Here is a 16,695-nt window from a genome sequence, read left to right as displayed (position 1 = left end):
TCGATACTACCACGCTTCGCTGCGGTGGTCAATGAATCGCAATGCACATTTTTTCACCGCCACTCCCAACCAACCAGCCAACCGCCCGACCGGCCCTCCCTGCCGTCCCGCCACCGCCTCTCTCGCGCCTTCCATTGTCCTCGTCGCTCTGTTCGGAACCTCTCTCCTCTTCGCTCCTGCACACCTACCCTTCTCCTCCCGTTCGCGCGTGAGGTTCGGATTTCATTGGCCGGAAATTGCGATCGTTTTCTATGTATACATATCGGAATGCCGTGGCGTGAATTCTCGAAATTGCCGCCGATTGTCTTGCAATCTGACGGCGGAGGAAAAAGGCGTGTCGGAATCGTGCGGCGATGTTATTCCGAACGGAAGAAATGAAATGCTACTAGCTTGACAGCGAATGAACAGGCCGATGAGCGGGACGCGGGGGAAGGGGGAGGGGAGGGGAGAGGGGGAGAGGGAAGATTAAATCGGCTGATGTAACAAATGTACAACCCGCTTGACTGTTTTACCTTCGAAAGATGCCGCGGTGAAATACCGGTGCGAAGTATAGTTCAATCTACATTTTATATCACTAACACGTTCATCACCATCGTCGACCATCATCGATTATGCAAATGTTCGACCGACAATTGAATCGTTAAAGCTGCTACTAGCAAATGCAGTTCTAAGTTGATGTATCTTTTACATCGTTCCATCGACGTCTCATCGACTCGTAGGCAGCGTAGCGCTAATCGCTCGTAATAGCCATCGGTGACATTTAAAGGTGCGTACACACTAAGCGAGCGAACGGTGAATGAACGGCGAACGAACCACGAACAGCGAGCAACGAACGGTGAATTCGGCAACTGCATACAGCGAACCGAACGGTTGTCGGTTTTCGATCCGGTTCGCTCTTCAAGAGATATATGAAAAAATGGACACACACTTCGACGTTTGTTCGCTCAGTGTATAAGCACATTTGTCTTAAACCTTTATATCCTGGCGGTGCTTAAAAGTACCGCTCTAATGAGCACTCACATGTCCTTGAACTTTTCCGACATTTCTGCCGATATTCATACATAGCATCTAAAATTTAATCATTACATTGTTATAAAATTTCTTTTTCTATTCCTTACGTTTATAACATGTCAAAGCTATTATTTAGCTACACAAAAAGATCTTAGTACTCAGTAAGGTCTTGGGTAGATTAATTCAGGATATAAAGGTCCAACGCGACGCGTCGGAATGATCGCGGTTGAAGCATCGCGAAAGCTCTCGAAAATACCGTATTCTAGAATCGGAGTCTTGAAGAGTCACCAAATGCGTGTCGTGCTGTTGCAGGATCGACGCGCGAGAGAAGCCAGTGACGAAGGCGCAGCACTCGTCGGACACCGGCGTGTTCGGGCCGCGCGCATTCTTCCGCACGGCTTTCCCGAGCCCGGCGGTGCTGGTGATCGAAGACATCAAGCGGCACGACGCGGCCACGTACAGATGCAGGGTGGACTTCCGGCAGGGTCAGACGCGCAGCTTCCGCTACAACCTGACCGTGATCGGTGAGTACCGCGGGGCCGAGGATGTCGTGGCGCGTGCAAAGCAGCGCCGCGCGCTCGATCGAACGCGCCAGATCCGGAGTATCTATTATTCAACGTCGCGCGCCCTGTGTACCTGGAAACCTCTCGAACTGGGCGATGAGAGAGAGAGAGAGAGAGAGAGAGAGCGGACTATTCAGCCGCGCGACCGAAGAGACATGACCGAGGAGGCGGCTCTGCCCACGCGCGAGAAACGATACAACGACGGTGATAGGACCTCGGTCGGAACTTGTCGAGAGAGCTGGAGGACCGATCGTTAAAGCGAACGACGAGCGATATCGGCGTCGACGTGTTTGAACAGAGACAACGACGTTTGCGCGAGGGACAGAAGCGAGCGGCTTCCCGCTTCTTTTCCGTTCAATCAAAAAGAGATTGTGGCGGGCTAATTTACTGCGGCTTACTTTAAAGAGGAGCCCTAAGGCGCGCATTACCCTCTCGTGGACGCTGCCGGATGGAAAAGGGGTGGATCAAGAGTAATAGAGGGTAAAAGAGAGGGAGAGAGAGAGAGAGAGAGAGAGAGAGAGAGAGAACAAGTGCGACGCAATCGCTGGAAAAATCGATCAAGCTCGCCGACACGCACGGCACGCCGCCACGAAGAAGCGATTCGCGGCGATCAGATCGAACACGCGGCATAGAAGGGCTGCGGGAGTGTTTCACGCAGAGGGCACAAGCTCTTCCGATCGATCTTTCGCTCCGTTTCGAACTTGCGACCGGCACCTATTTACGCAGACACACATGCGCACCGCGTACGTGTACCTGGCCCGAGTGTTTCACCCCGTCGCGTACTACCTCGGCAAACCCGGCGAGAGAGAGAGAGAGAGAGAGAGAGAGAGAGAGAGAGAGAGAGAGAGAGAGAGAGAGAGAGAGAGAGAGAGAGAGAGAGAGAGAGAGAGAGAGAGGTGACGGGGCGCTCGGGTGTAGGTCTGATCAAACAAATGCAGCCGCTGTTGAAAAATGCATGAGCCAATCGCAGACGCGTTGCCTTCGTCTCACCGCGCTGTTTTCGCGCGCCACGTGGTCACACCGAAACTCGGCTAACGGCATAGCCCACTGCTTTCCTGACCTATTTTTCAGCCTTGCACTCTCTTACCACCCCTCCTGCCCCCTCTCTCCCTTCGCCGAGCTCTCCTTCTCCTTCTCTCGTGCTGGCATTTGCAAATTCGGTCGCGACGCGATCGCGACGAATCCGCCTCGAGCTCTTACATAAATACGACATTCCGCTTCACCGTATTCCTCCTCTCGGCGGATAAGCGTAGGGATAAAGGACGGCAAACAAGCCTCGACGACGACGACGAGGACTGCTGCTGCTGCTTCTACCAGAGGCACTACTACTGCTGCTATACGCACGGTAACGCGAGGAATCCCGTGACCGTCATTACGGCGCGCGTCGCCCGGTGATTTTGCTTCCGTCTCTCCCTTCTCTCCGCGCGCGCGCGGCGGGCTTAAAGTAATACCCGGGGAACCGTGCTACTTTCTTCGCGGCGGATGCGCGAATGCCGCGCGCGAATGCCGCGCCGTTGCGAGTTGATCATAAAGTCCACGTCGTATGAGAAGGTGTAACTTTCATGGAGAAGCCCCTTCAAAGCAGTCGCGGTAACGGAGTACGCTCGAATCTCGGGATATCCCGTATAGCTCGCGGCGAGAATATAACCTGGAAAATCCTACTGCCGATCCTTCGATACCGGAATCCATCTTCGCCGCCAATCCCGCGTCTCTCTTCGCCGCCCTTATCGACGAGTGGTTAAAGAACGGAATAGTGAAAGGGGTGGGACGAAGCACGGAAGGATAAGGTAGAGTGAGACGCGTAGGAGGAGAGAGAGAGAGAGAGAGAGAGAGAGAGAGGATTGGAAACGACAAAGAAAGGGATAGCTGGTGAGAATGTAAGTGTCGCAGTGCAGATTCCGGCAAGACCGGCACGAAATTCCTCGGCTTATCCCTCGGGCGATCTAACCCTTTCCGGTAATAACCGGGCGCGCGTAGTGTTTCTGAAATGTTCGAGCGAGACACTCGACGTCGAATATCCATATAAGACCGCGAGCAGCTACCCGGGCTATCCCAGAATAAACGAATCGTATTTTTATTGCCATATTCCGTGGCGCGCGACGCGGCGTGGCCGAGATATTCTTCCGCGGCGAAAACGCCGCGGGACGAAACGTCGTCACGCGCCGCAACTGCGCGATAACGTCCGTTCGCGACGGACCGCGAAGGAAATAGCCTCGAGTTTAAAATCCGCGCGAATTTACGTCTCATCGCCATTCGCACCGAGATGGCTCACCCAGACGATAACCTCGCTTCGATAACCTCGCCGAGGAGAGAGAGGGACGCGCGCGCGAATCGAACATTTTGAATTAACAAGTCCGTGGAGAAGGAGGAAGAGAGCGATTCGCTCGATCGAGGACACGCGATGTGTACTCCCCCCTCCCCTCCCCGCGCTCACGTACACCAGCGCCAACGCCAAGCCTTTTCTCTGCACGCTCACACGTCGGGTCTCACACGCTAGTTAAGCGGTGAGCCGCTCGATTAAGCCGCGGCGATATTTTTCGCCGAGGGCGTAGGCAATCGCGAGTAATCCGTTTTTCTGGATCTTGCGTTCCGTCGACACGCTCGCTCACACGTACTCTTGAAACGTCCCCCGGAATGCGCGTCGCAAGGGCTGCGCCGCGGAACGTCCAATTCAAACGTACTCGCGGTATTCCAAAAAGTAACGAACGAAATTGGCCCCCGCGGGTGCGGTATCAGACCTCACAGAGGACAAGGTATTTTCATCAGAGAAGATTGGTTTCCGAGAGTTCCTAGATTGCGTCTCTCCCCCCTCCCCTCTCTCTCTCTCTCTCCCCCTTCTCTCTTGCTCTGACTTGCCTGGGCTTTCTCGCGGTAACCGGCAACGTCCTACCTACCTACTTACCCACCCCACCCACCCACCGAGCTACCAGCTACCCAGCTACGCCAGCGATGCAATGTCCAAGCGCGTCTCTTCCGCTTTATCTCTTCCTGCCGCTCGCAAATATTACGGTACGGAGATACCGGCGGAAAATACGTATCCGGCGGTCTTCGACGTTTAGCCCCGCATGGACGCGAGCCTGCCGTTCAGCGAATATCCCGCCGTACATATGTATAACGTTTAGCTCCCGTTATTTTCCACAGCGTACTCCGATACGCGTTTAAGCTCCCCGAGTTACGCGAGCATTGAAATTCTTTTTGCGCCCCCCCCCCTCCACCCGCGCGCGGTCTTCGTGACGCCGCGTATGCGAGAAATTTCGCGTACGACGCGCGACTATTGCACTTTCGCTGCGCATCACTGCCGTGAGACGGGAAAGCGCGATCTCTCTCGGCATCGCGAGGCTTCCGCCGTGCTTTCGCACGATTATTAACCCTTTCGATACGGCTATGTCGTTCGCGAGTATGCTTCCGCTGTAAGGATACTTGAGTCGCGAATAGGGTCTATTGTACGGGCCGGTTACAATGTACATTTTACCGTAGTGTGGGTATAACATTTGATATTCGGTAAAATAATGTAAATTATAGACAAATTGTTCATAAAGGGTGAGATATTGTAATGTAATATATTTTAAATCATTCAGATTTAAAAAACTGTTTAATAATATAATTTCGACGATGGGTGACTATAGTCACCGTGGTATCAAAAGGGTTATACCCGGGAGAACTCAACGAAGATTGTCTGATCGAGAAATCTACCACGCGTTCGAGTCCAAGTCGGCGACGGTGGAAATTCGCGGGGGTGGCCGAGGAAGGTGTTCAGATTTCATCGGGATATACTATTAGTATTGGTATTGTTTTCTAATCCGAAGAAACCGGCGGTTGAAGGTCATAGAATTCTGATAGAGACTTATGGTGATGTTTTTCCATCAATTAAGACATGTGAATATTGCTTTAGATTAGGATTTCCCAACCGGGGATGCTCGCATCCCCTGGGGATGCGAGGAAAAGTGATTGTAATTAATAATGATTAAGATGAATTCTGGAATAATCCGGCATTTTTTTCGTCAAATTAAAAAAAATGTTATTAAAATTATATATTTTTTACGTATCTGTACGTATATATTCATTACGTATCACTGTGCGAAGCTTGACATCATGGATAATAATTTTATAATATTAAAATGATAGTTTCTATAAAACAATAATATGTAATAATAAATTATTATAAATTAATTTCTTATCTTAAAACCCTAACAACTAATTTTTACTATAAAATATACGAATAATTGTTTTTTGTAAGGGGTTCGAAGGTTAATTAATAAATGTTTAGGGATGCGAAATACAAAAAAGATTGGGAAACCCTGCTTTAGGTGATTCAAAAGAATATTAATGACAAAAGTCGCTCGGGCGATCAACTAAAAGAGCTTGAAAATGCAGTTTTGCAAGTATTATTGAACGAAAATCCAGCACAATCTACTTCAGAACTTGTCAAAGCATTAAACTGTTGAACAACAGTTACTAAACGTTTACATGATATGGAAAAGATTCACAAAGAAGGAAAATAGATTCCACATCAATTATCGAAAAATGTCACTGCGATGCGGAACGCATTTCGCTTATTGCCAGACAAAAATGAAGAGTTTTTTATAGCAATTTCTCGTGTTGTTAAATGACGATTTGCGCCCACCAATGCCATTATTTGATCTTCATCAGCCTCAACTAGCCTTCCAGAATGTAATGCATCTTCGAGAGGTCGAAATTCCCAGAACGAAATTTCGAAAACCAATTCTGACACTGGCGCGTTCGGTCAACACATCCTCTTCATACATGGCACATAATTCTTTTCTCGCTTGCGCTGTATTTTTGCCTTTACGGTAACAAAAAAGCAAAATGTGACGAAAATGCTCACGTTGGTTTTCCATGTTTCATGCAACGCCAAAAAAAAGACAACTTGACAGATTCCAAAACAACTTTTTCTCAAATGTGCCTTGTAAAAATGTAAGATGATTTTCTGATTTAGAATCAGGTTAAAACTGCTTAAAAAGGCAATTAACCCTATCTATTTGAGAAAACAGGAAATTACTCTCCAAACAAGCCAATAAATCATCAATCTTTGAGAGATAAGAACCCTCAAAACTGTGAATCACCCTCCTATAATAATAATTCTACCAAAGAGGTCGCGATGAGTCGCGATGAATCGCGAGCGAATCGTCGCGTGGGAGCGCCGCGAATATTCATTCCGCGATAACCACGCGAGCGCGTGCATTACGATCGCCATGCGGCTGCTCATTATGTACGGTGTAAGGAACGTGGGCGACGATACGCGCGTACGCATGATAGGCCCCCACACGTGCGCGCGTGGCGTACGTTGCCGCGAGCGCGCAACAATGGCTATATATTAACTCACACGTGCGCGAAGCGCCGTCTTATAGATTAGGCTAATGCGCCCAGCATCCACGCGGTATTGTCACGCTATTGTGTTACAACGCAGTGCGTTATGCGCGCGCAATATTATTATCCGGCATAATCGTGTAAGTATATTACACGCCGCGTAGCGCGAGCGTTGCGTAATAGCTGGCGTTAGTCATTTATATGTGAGTCTCGCGACAGTCTCGTATCTCCCCCCTCTCGCCCTCTCTCTCTCTCTCTCTCTCTCTCTCTCTCTCTCTCTGCAATGAGTGCTTGCATACGTCGTCGTCTCGCGATAAACGGCAAGAACAAGGCGCATCATTCCGAGGCATATCTTTCGCGGGCGTAAAAAACGGAATAGTCCAGGTGTGTTTCTCAACGCGCGCGCACATATGTATGTGCGCACGTGTAACCTTTCGGTAAATATCCCCAAAGAGCCGCGTGTAAAGGGCGAGATAAGGCGAAGGGATCCGGGCGGGTTTCTAAATTGGCCACTCCAACTCCTTCTCGCCTAATAGACACCATTAGGCCGGGAGAGGAGAGGACATTGAGATAAATAAAATAGAAGGGAGCTGCGATTCTAACAGAGTTCGAGGAGAGAGCGAAAGAGAGAACGGGAGGACGGGGAAGAGGATAACGGTTTAAAGCGTGAGAGAGAGAGAGAGAGAGAGAGAGAGTGCGAGGGTGTGCAAGCATGCGCGAGCAAATCCGGAATTTGAGAATTCCGTTCGGACGAGAGAGACGGGGACGAGATCGGGGAGCTCGCGCGAAATTGCGTTCGAGGATCCATCCGCCGTGCGGATGATCCATATCGTGGAACAAGAAACACGTGCCAAGTCGCGCCAAGTGCGACACAAAAATCCGCGACCGGACGTCCGTCATGATACATCCCGCGATGCGTCATCGCGTTTTTGCGTCGCGGATAAATAATCGCGATGAGGGTAAAAGATATCCGCCGCGAGTTTAACAATATCCGAGAAATCCCCGACGGAGAGAGGCGGGAGGAACGTCCGCGGATCGGTCTTGTTCTTTGTATCTTGGGCGGCGAGAGACACGCGAAATTCTCTCGGGCTACATTTGTTAAGCAAATCACTCCGTTTTGCGTACGGTGGCAACAGAATTGCAACACCTTTCATCGAGATGAACTTCGAGACGCAGCTGATATTCAGCAGGAGAATTTGTATTCGGAGAATTATGAAGGAAACGAATTCTCCCGCTGGATACAAATGCGCAGATGCGGGACTCGTTGGAAAAGAAGCGTCGCGACTTTTCTGTCACTGATGATACGTTAAATATGTGCGCGCGTTACGACTACTGATTATCTGTGACAAATCGCTTTTTTCTACAACCAGACGTATATCGTCTCATATTATGCCATGCATATCATATCGTGTCGCGTCCAGACCACTGAAATCGATGTTACGTCTTGACTTAGCAAATGTTAATCTTTTTATCGAAGCTTTAGTTTCTTACGTTATTACCTCATGTTATCTTTTTCTTTCTCTCTTTCTCTCTCTCTCTCTCTCTCTCTCTTTCGCCCTCTCTTTTTTAATTATCCCTTTCTCGAATCGATCGCGATTGCCCCTACGCGTAATCCACCGCCGTCAGTCTCTACGGCAAGATAAAGACGGGGCACATTCCCGAAGCGGTAAGCGAGCGAGCTTGCGTGACGACGTCGGTGAAAAGAAGGATAGCGCAGATTAGAGAGAGGGGGTGAATTAGAATTTCAGAAATTCACGCGGAACTTTTCGCGTTAGCTCGAGCCAAACTCCCCACGGCGAATGGGGTGCGAAGGAGGAAGAGTAGAAATGGACGCGGGGTGGACAAACCCCGTCGTTAAGTCTTCCCTTAATTAACCTAACCTTTTCCCTCTTATTCGTTCGTTCGCTCTCTCTCTCTCTCTCTCTCTCTCTCTCTCTCTGCCTCTCTTTCTCGTAACCCAGTTTTCCATCCTCGCTCTCACACTCCTCTACCATCACCTATCCCTCCTCTTCCTCTCTGTGCTCGCTTTAGCCTTCCCGTTGCATTAACGCCGGAGGAAAATTTCCGTCTACGCTCCTCCCAAAAGGAGAAGTCGCTCGGCGCGACGCGACGCCACGTTACGCGATGCGGCGCGGGTCAAGACCGATCCTTTCGCTTGGCGGTTAAAATAATATCGGGAGATGCTCGGGGTCGGATAATGCGAGTCGAAATTAAACTCGAAATAATATCAAGCGTCTTTGTCGCTGTAGGGAGCGGCGCGACCTGGTACGGCGCGCTGTGCGCCGCCGCGCCTTCGAGAAATAATTCGGGACGGACGAAAGCGGATTATCGAGCGAGCCGCTATCGCGGAAGGAATTCGGATTGGAGTTTGCGTTTCCTCGTGGATTTAATTCCCCTACTCCCCCCGCCGCAACTCGCTCATCGCTCCTCTTTCGCCGCCGTCCCGTCTATGAAATGCATTTTTTCATCTTGCGTCGTTAACGCACCACGCTTTGCTAGCGCTCCATCGATCGCGCGTATCTTCAGGCTAGGGCATCCATCGACTTTACTTATTCAACCAAGCACATCGCATGAAAAACGCACGGGGCTACCGATTGGATGCCGCCGATTTGTCGGCAAGGGAATCAATCCCATTCCCAAACTCGCTATTCACTCCGCGCGGTTAATCATCCAGGGGGAGGGAGGAACGCGACAAACAATTTCCCGGCGCGATACGCGATATGAGCGAGGGCCAGGACAAGGACATGGAAGATACAGAGGAAGAGAGGAGGAGAGGGGGAAGGGGACTCGCCTCGAAAATCGCTCGAGAACTCGCTGCAAGTCGCCGTGCGCGCGCGAGGCCGAAAGTAGTTTTACAAATCGCGAGCGCGCGCGTCGACTTGCACCCGCGACAAAGGAGATCAAGAGTTAAACGATAGCACGAGCGAGCGAGTGCGCGCTTGCAAAAGCGAACAGCGCGTAAAGTCGATAAACCGATTCAAAGGGCCACGAGAGGGAAGGAGAGAGAGAGAGAGAGAGAGAGAGAGAGAGAGAGAGAGGAGAGGAAAGGAGAGGGAGAGAAAGAGAGTGAAGGGAGTCGCAGGGTGCGGCGCGCGTCCTCCAAGAGATACAAATAACGCGGCGCGAAGCGGGCTTTGACGCGCGCTCGTGGCGGCGAGAACAAGGCCGGCGAAAAACTCATCTTCGTCCCCTTCGAGCCGAAAGGGGCCGTCGGCGTCGAGCAAAGCGCCGAGCAGAAATTTGTTCCGCCCTTTTAAACCAGCGCTCGCGCGCGCGCGCGCGCGCGCGCGCGCTCAAACGCGCGCATAACGCACACTCGTTCGCTCGCTCGCGACGAACAACGAGGGGCGGTTTGTTGCATCGAGATCGGCAAGCCTTTTTCCAGCCGGCATGCGGAGATACACGGTTATACCCTGTGCGTCGACTAATGGGCTATAAGTGTGCCGTCGCGCGAGCACACGTGTGTACGAGGGACGAGCAAAGGCGGTGAGAGTGAAAAAAGTAGCCTGCGCTATTCGTCGCCCCGTGTAGCGGCGTATAATCGAGCTCCTCTGTGGCGAGGCTAATTAACCGTCTCTCTCCCCCGCCGCCCGTTCGCACCGTGCCGGGGCTGGTGCTCGCCGCGAGCAAATTGAATTGCGAGTCCATCGAGTCCCGCCTCGACTTCTCGATTCCGCTTCTCCTCGGTATACCACTGGCCGCACCAAGCCTTCGATCCACACCGACGCCTTTAGCGTTTCCGTCGATATCGGGTAGAAGACGAGAGACGCGAGACGCGAGACGCGACGCGTCGTGTATTATTCTTTCGACAGATCGTCGCGAGCGTCGCACTCGTTACACTCGTGACGCCGAGTTAAAGAGAAGTAAATGCTGCGTTAATTGCGAGTACGCGTCGTTCCGGCCGCGGGAGACGACGTGTGTGTGTGTATGTGTGTGTGTGGCGCCTTGTTAGCATTCAAATTGTCAAAACGACGTTTCGCATTAACGAGAGAGCGCGCGCTCCTGGGGAGCACCTCGCTCTCTCCGTGGCAACCCTCCACGATGTCTGTCTGGTCTGCGCCAGTGTGTCGGCGGTCGCGTATTACGAATAACGAGGAACGTGCGGATCGTAAGCCTCGCTCGCTCGTTCATTCGCGGAGGAACACCATCTACTAGCGCGATAACAAATCGACTCCGATATTTCACTCGATAATAAGTAGCAAACTGACCGCCGCCAGGAAGGATTCGCTGGGGTGGGCGAGAGGCCGCGGAATGTCGGAATGCGCCGGCGAGAGGAAAGAGTACCAGGCGGAGGCATAAAAAGAGGGTGGAAGCGGGGTTGCGAGGGCGACGGCCGGAGGGCGGGGGAGATTGGCAAACGGGATTCGAGATCGGAAAAACGGTCCGCGAAGTCGCATGAATTTATGGGCGACATAAATCCAAGTTGCCGGCTCGCGCGCACCACGATTTTCGGAGGCCTTTGCGGACGTCGACTTCTCTCTCTCTCTCTCTCTCTCCCCCTCTTTCTCCCTCTCTCCGTGCGGTTCGCGCCATCGTCCGTCTCTTTCTCTTGCAACCCTTGCTCTCCCCCGACAAAATCGGGAAAGACGATCCTCTCACGCCCAGCCTCGTCGACGATCGTCAAAAGCGTGAAACGCCAACCGTTCTCTCTCTCTCTCTCTCTCTCTCTCTTTCCTCTCCTCTCCTTCCTGGGCGTTCGACAACGCGATATAAACGACAGATATGACAATTCATAGCGTCATAACAGCGAGGAGGCGGACGCGGATTTAAGCGCACATTTCCGACTGGGAACGAGGCGATATATGGATCCCTGATTCGACCGACGCGACGGAAATCTCCGGCCAAATTGCCGACGGTCAGGGCTAGGTGGCTCTCGTTAGGGTCGCAAGCGACCCCGAGAAATATCGTCGCGTCGCGCGCCGTATCGCCGTTTTGTCGACTGCACGTCGAGGATTTAATACGGCAAGATGAAGCAGCCGCGCGCGAGCAACCGGAATGAAATCTGGAAGACCGACGATCTTTCATTAGTACGACCTTGGCGTAACGACGAAACAAGCCGGCGCGTATACGCGACACGCCGGCGCCGCCCCGACGCAGTGCGAAGTGATTGATGGCTTTTTATTAAACAGCGTCTTGCGGCCGTTAAGCGGCCGCTGGACGATCGATATTATTGCACAATATCTATTTGATATTGCATGGTGTCGTTGATCGTATCGATCCGCGGCCCGTATCGAAGGTTTGCGCGCAATTTATTGTGTTAATCAAAAGTTCTTTGAAATATATTGCGCAATTAGTGAAATACCGCGGCGCGTCTGTTGCTACTATCGCGCAATATCGGCTTTGTTCTTTCCTGACGGACTTTCTGCACTACTGTGCATTAGTTCTCTTTTCCTCTTCTTTTTTCTTTTCTGTTTTCACGTCTCAAGTAGTTGTTCGAACATTAGTTCTTCGGAAAAGGACAAAGTCCAAAAAGTCCAGTCGTTTCTTCTGTCCTTTTTTTTTTTCGGTTGGCTCGAGAAGCCAATGGCCGCTTCGATATTACTCAACATATTTCAATTAAGTTATTGTATAATTTGATTGACAGTCGTATTAAATTGCCTAGAGAGAAAGAGAGGTTGAATAATATTGTACAATATATTATTGATCGTCCAGTTGCCGCATTACCTCTCAAAGCATCGCGCGATGGCGAGGGAAAATCCTTTCTCTGGACGTGGGAAAGGGGAAGAAGCGATAGAGTAGACGATTCGATTTCGTTTATGTGCGATTCCTCGAATTTGTTCTAACGGCGTTTTATCGGCTTCAACAGCGACCCGCGAGGTGGGATCCGCTGCTGTGAGAAATTACCCGATCGATGGAAATTGGCAGGTAACGCTCGCGAGTCCATATTGCGAAAAAGAATCCTCCGAATAAAGCAGGAATATCAACGATACGCCACGCTGATAATCACTCGATATCAGGTTTCCTTCATCGTAACTTTGCGCGAAGCGGGAATGGCTTCATTGTTTAACGTCGTCGCGTATATGTGCATATCTACTGAAAACGTACGATACATTTTATACATTCAGCTTTAAATGAATCTTTGACACATTTTAACGTGATTTCAACATAATACGTATATTTGTGCGTTTACTCCTATTCTGTTGTATATATTTTCAAATGAAATTATCAAGAATCATGAAATTATGGAATATTAAAAATAAACATTACCGTCAGAGTCTACATGGGATATAACGCACGAAATAAATTTCAGCATCGTGGAACATCATTGCGACAATATTTCGCAAAAAAAAAACTTTAATCTCGTTATTCTTTTTTCAACATTCACAAGGAGACATAGTCGTAACCGTCCCTCGCCGATTTCAACGGACTTTGGACATGTCGTAGAACGGTTAAAAATAAAAGATACGTATTTTTTTATACGTATTTTTTTATACGTATTTTTTTATACGTATTTTTTTATACGTGCTTCCTAGCACACTCGGAGGTTGAAGCAACCCCTCCAAGGAAATTCAATAAAACTTATTGCGAGCGAACATCTTCAACACCGTGAGGCACCGTGAGAAAATGTTTCAGTTTTAGAAAGTTTTATAATATCTGGTGCTCTCTCTCTCTCTCTCTCTCTCTCTCTCTCTCTCTCTCTCTCTCTCTCTCTCTCTTTCTCTCTCTTTCTGTAAAGAGTGTATTTAATTTTTTTTAAATGTCATTTCTCATTACAACTGCAACTTTCAAAGAGCACTTGCGAAAAATTTAAATGCGGAATTTCCAAGGATCAAACTTTCGTCTGAAACATTTTCTCTGAAACAGGCCTCACGGCCGCGAACATGTTGCCTCAGTCAATTTTATCGAATTTCCTTCGAGGGGTTGTTTCAAACCCCGAGCGACAAAGCATATATAAAAAAATATATATTACTTATTTTTGGCTGTTCTGCGATATATTCAATACCCATCGACATCGATAAAATGAAAAACATTCCCATATTTTTCTTTGACAAACGCCAAAAATTGAGTATGAGTCAAGAGAAATTTTATTTTTAATTTAATTTTCTGCTTTATCTTTTTCTCTCGTTTTTTCACATAATATTCACAATAATATTTTTTGGTACTTTTGCCTATTTTATCTCTCGATTATCTCGTATTATTGCAATTCCGTAAAAAAGTAGCTCCAAATACTCGAGAATAATTCACATTAAACTCCTCCGCCCTCTCGTCCCGCGGCAGTTGAGCAAGCCATAGAATCGGCTCGAGACCGCACCAAATGTCCCTCGCTCTCTCTCTCTCTCTCTCTCTCTCTCTCTCTCGCTCTCTCTCTCTCTTTCTCTTTCTCACCGACCGCGACGATCGCATTTTCTCACCGGCTCTCATCACACATATGACCAGCCGCCGCGGGCCAATTCGATCGGAATCCTCGCGGTGTCCCGCGCATCAAGAATGAAAGTACAAGCTGCGGCAGCGACAGCAGCGACATGGCAGCGTGATTAAAGCCAAGCTAATGTATCAAACAGCCGCAGCAAGCGTGTAAAACCAGGCCGCCGACTACAGCTATCCTACTTCTCGGCAACTTCTCGTCCCGGCGCGCGTCCTCTCCACCGCGCCGCGGTATGTCTCGGTTTCGGCTTACTGAACTATGTGTGTACGTCGACGAGGAACGGGCCGGCGCGGCGCCGCGGCGACGGCCACGGTGTGAGAAGAGCGCTCGCTCGCCCGCTCGCGAACGAGTGAGCGAACAAACGCGGCTTGTCACCCTCGGCGTGATAAACTGCCGCGCGCTAACTACGCGAATTATTCCAAGTAGATGCCGACGCTACGGGTTTACTTGCTGAAGAAGTTTCGCTCGCACATCTCTCGGCCGGGCCTCGAGCCTTATGCACACGGTGCGTGAGAGCGAGCAAACGCGCCGAACAAACGGCTCACATTGGGGGTAGGGCCGGAGAAAGGGTTGTGAACGCGGCGAAGGGTGCGAAGGGGCGCGGGAGCATTCCTCGCTCGCGCGCGCGGCTCATAAACCAAAAACGGCCGAGCGTAATCCCGTTGGTTGCCGGAGGAGATACCCGGACACCTCGCGCGACTAATATCTGCGGCCGATACGAGCCATCGGCGCGCAAATCGCGGCGAGAAACGATCGCGTAGGGTCGTCGCACGCCGAGGGAATTCCGTCCGCTGCGACCGCTCGCTTTATAATCCGCCGGAGGCCGCGTGCTCGCGGACGCGTGTTTGCGCAGTTTATGAAATAAAAAGGATAGTCATTTGTAATCCGTTTAATTATTTAATCGCAGCGGAACACAATCCGGCCGCGCGCTTTATGCATCTCGCCGGGAAATAATGTAAATGGAAACGCATCGCAGATGGAAAATTCGAAATATGCAGTCACGCGTATTACATACAACGATTTAGTAATAAAATCTAAATAATTCCCCGCCCGAACAGATAAAATTTACCCGCGAGTACCCCCAACAGGCACATCCAACATACATACACACACACACACACACACACATACACACACACACACAATACAAACACATGCACGCAAAGAAATCGTTTGTTCCTGTAATAAATGCGCGATAAATTACCTTCTTTTTTAATCCTCGAACGAAACCACGTTAAACAGCAATACCGCTCATTAACAAGCGTTCCTCGCGCGAAGGTCTTGATCGTCGTCGAAATAAAAATCCAATCCCCTTGAGCGAGCAACGTCGCAACGGGAATTGCGATTGCTCGCAGGGTCCGATTAAGCTCGTCGCTATACAAGCCGGGAACAGCCGTCTCTCTCGAGACGCTGTGATCTCGCTTCTTTCTTACGACGGTGCGCCAATCTTATAAGACGCCAATTGTCGAGCGGGAAATCACCGGTCTCTCGCTCTCTTTTTCTCTTGCTTCCTCTCTCTCTCTCTCTCTCTCTCTCTCTCTCTCTCTCCCCTCCTCTATCTGTGTGTACCCAAAAACTGCTGGTAATCGCGAGAGCTTTCCACGAAAAGACTCGTGAGAGCCAAACGAGCGCGGGCCACCTGTTTGGTCGCACTTGCGAGCGCTCGCTGCAACTGGCGACGCAACCAGTCCCGCCGTTCTCTCCGATACGAATGTAATTAGTGGGAAATTGAACAAGAATTGGCCGTGCCGGGACATCCCGGCTAAACAAATGGAAAAGAACTGATAAAAATATCCGACAGAGCGACAGAGCAGTGAGCAGAAATAGAGGTAGAGGAGATGGAGAAAGCGAAGGAGCGAAGAGAGGCAGAGGAGAATAGTTTCGGCAAACAAAAGCTGAAACAATCGAATGTGATGTGTATTTCGCATGTGCGCGAAGAAACGACGAAGAAAGAATAAGCCGCGCGAATTATGAAACGAAGCGAGTGCAAAGTCGGAGGCGCTGTCGAGCACGCTTACGATAAATACGAAAGGCGAAATCCCTTTCGAGGGGGGAGGAGTGCATGGCGCGATTAAAATCATTCGCTTATAAATCTCTTGATTTTAATAAATTCCTTTTTAATGGGGTGATACAGACGCGCGCGCGTGCGCGCGGCGGGTATCAAAAGCTTAACGAAATTTACGGCGTCGGCTAAGAGCTAAAGCTCTCGATGAGCAACTCGAGGTATTTTAAAGCGATAAAGTACCGCGCGGAAAAATCCGGTTCTCCTGCGCGATGTTTTTCCCCGAGAGCGGACGCGGGCCAGTCCCACCGCCCCCGCTTCGCCTCCTCTACGTTCCGCCGCGTTCTCGATCGATCTAATTGTAAGTACACCGACGACGGCCGCCGCGACTTGATTCATATGCAAATCACGGCAAACGAACTCCA

The 16,695-nt window shown here is 50.2% G+C and overlaps 1 protein-coding gene across 1 annotated transcript in view; it reads left to right on the top strand.

Annotated features, from left to right (window-relative positions):
• Nucleotides 1–1,293: 1,293 nt before the first annotated feature.
• LOC105186095 (nephrin) overlaps nt 1,294–16,695 on the top strand; it is a gene marked incomplete at its 5' end in the record, with an annotated part of 105,477 nt that continues 90,075 nt past the window's right edge. Inside the window, one exon of the mRNA XM_025300578.1 lies at nt 1,294–1,535. Within this exon, the coding sequence (XP_025156363.1) occupies nt 1,294–1,535 (242 nt within the window). The remainder of the gene's footprint in view (nt 1,536–16,695) is intronic.

The sequence above is a fragment of the Harpegnathos saltator genome, unplaced genomic scaffold (genome assembly GCF_003227715.2).
Source record: "Harpegnathos saltator strain DR-91 unplaced genomic scaffold, Hsal_v8.6 scaffold379, whole genome shotgun sequence".
Lineage (NCBI taxonomy): Eukaryota > Metazoa > Arthropoda > Insecta > Hymenoptera > Formicidae > Harpegnathos > Harpegnathos saltator.
This window is presented reverse-complemented; position numbering and strand designations above follow the sequence as displayed.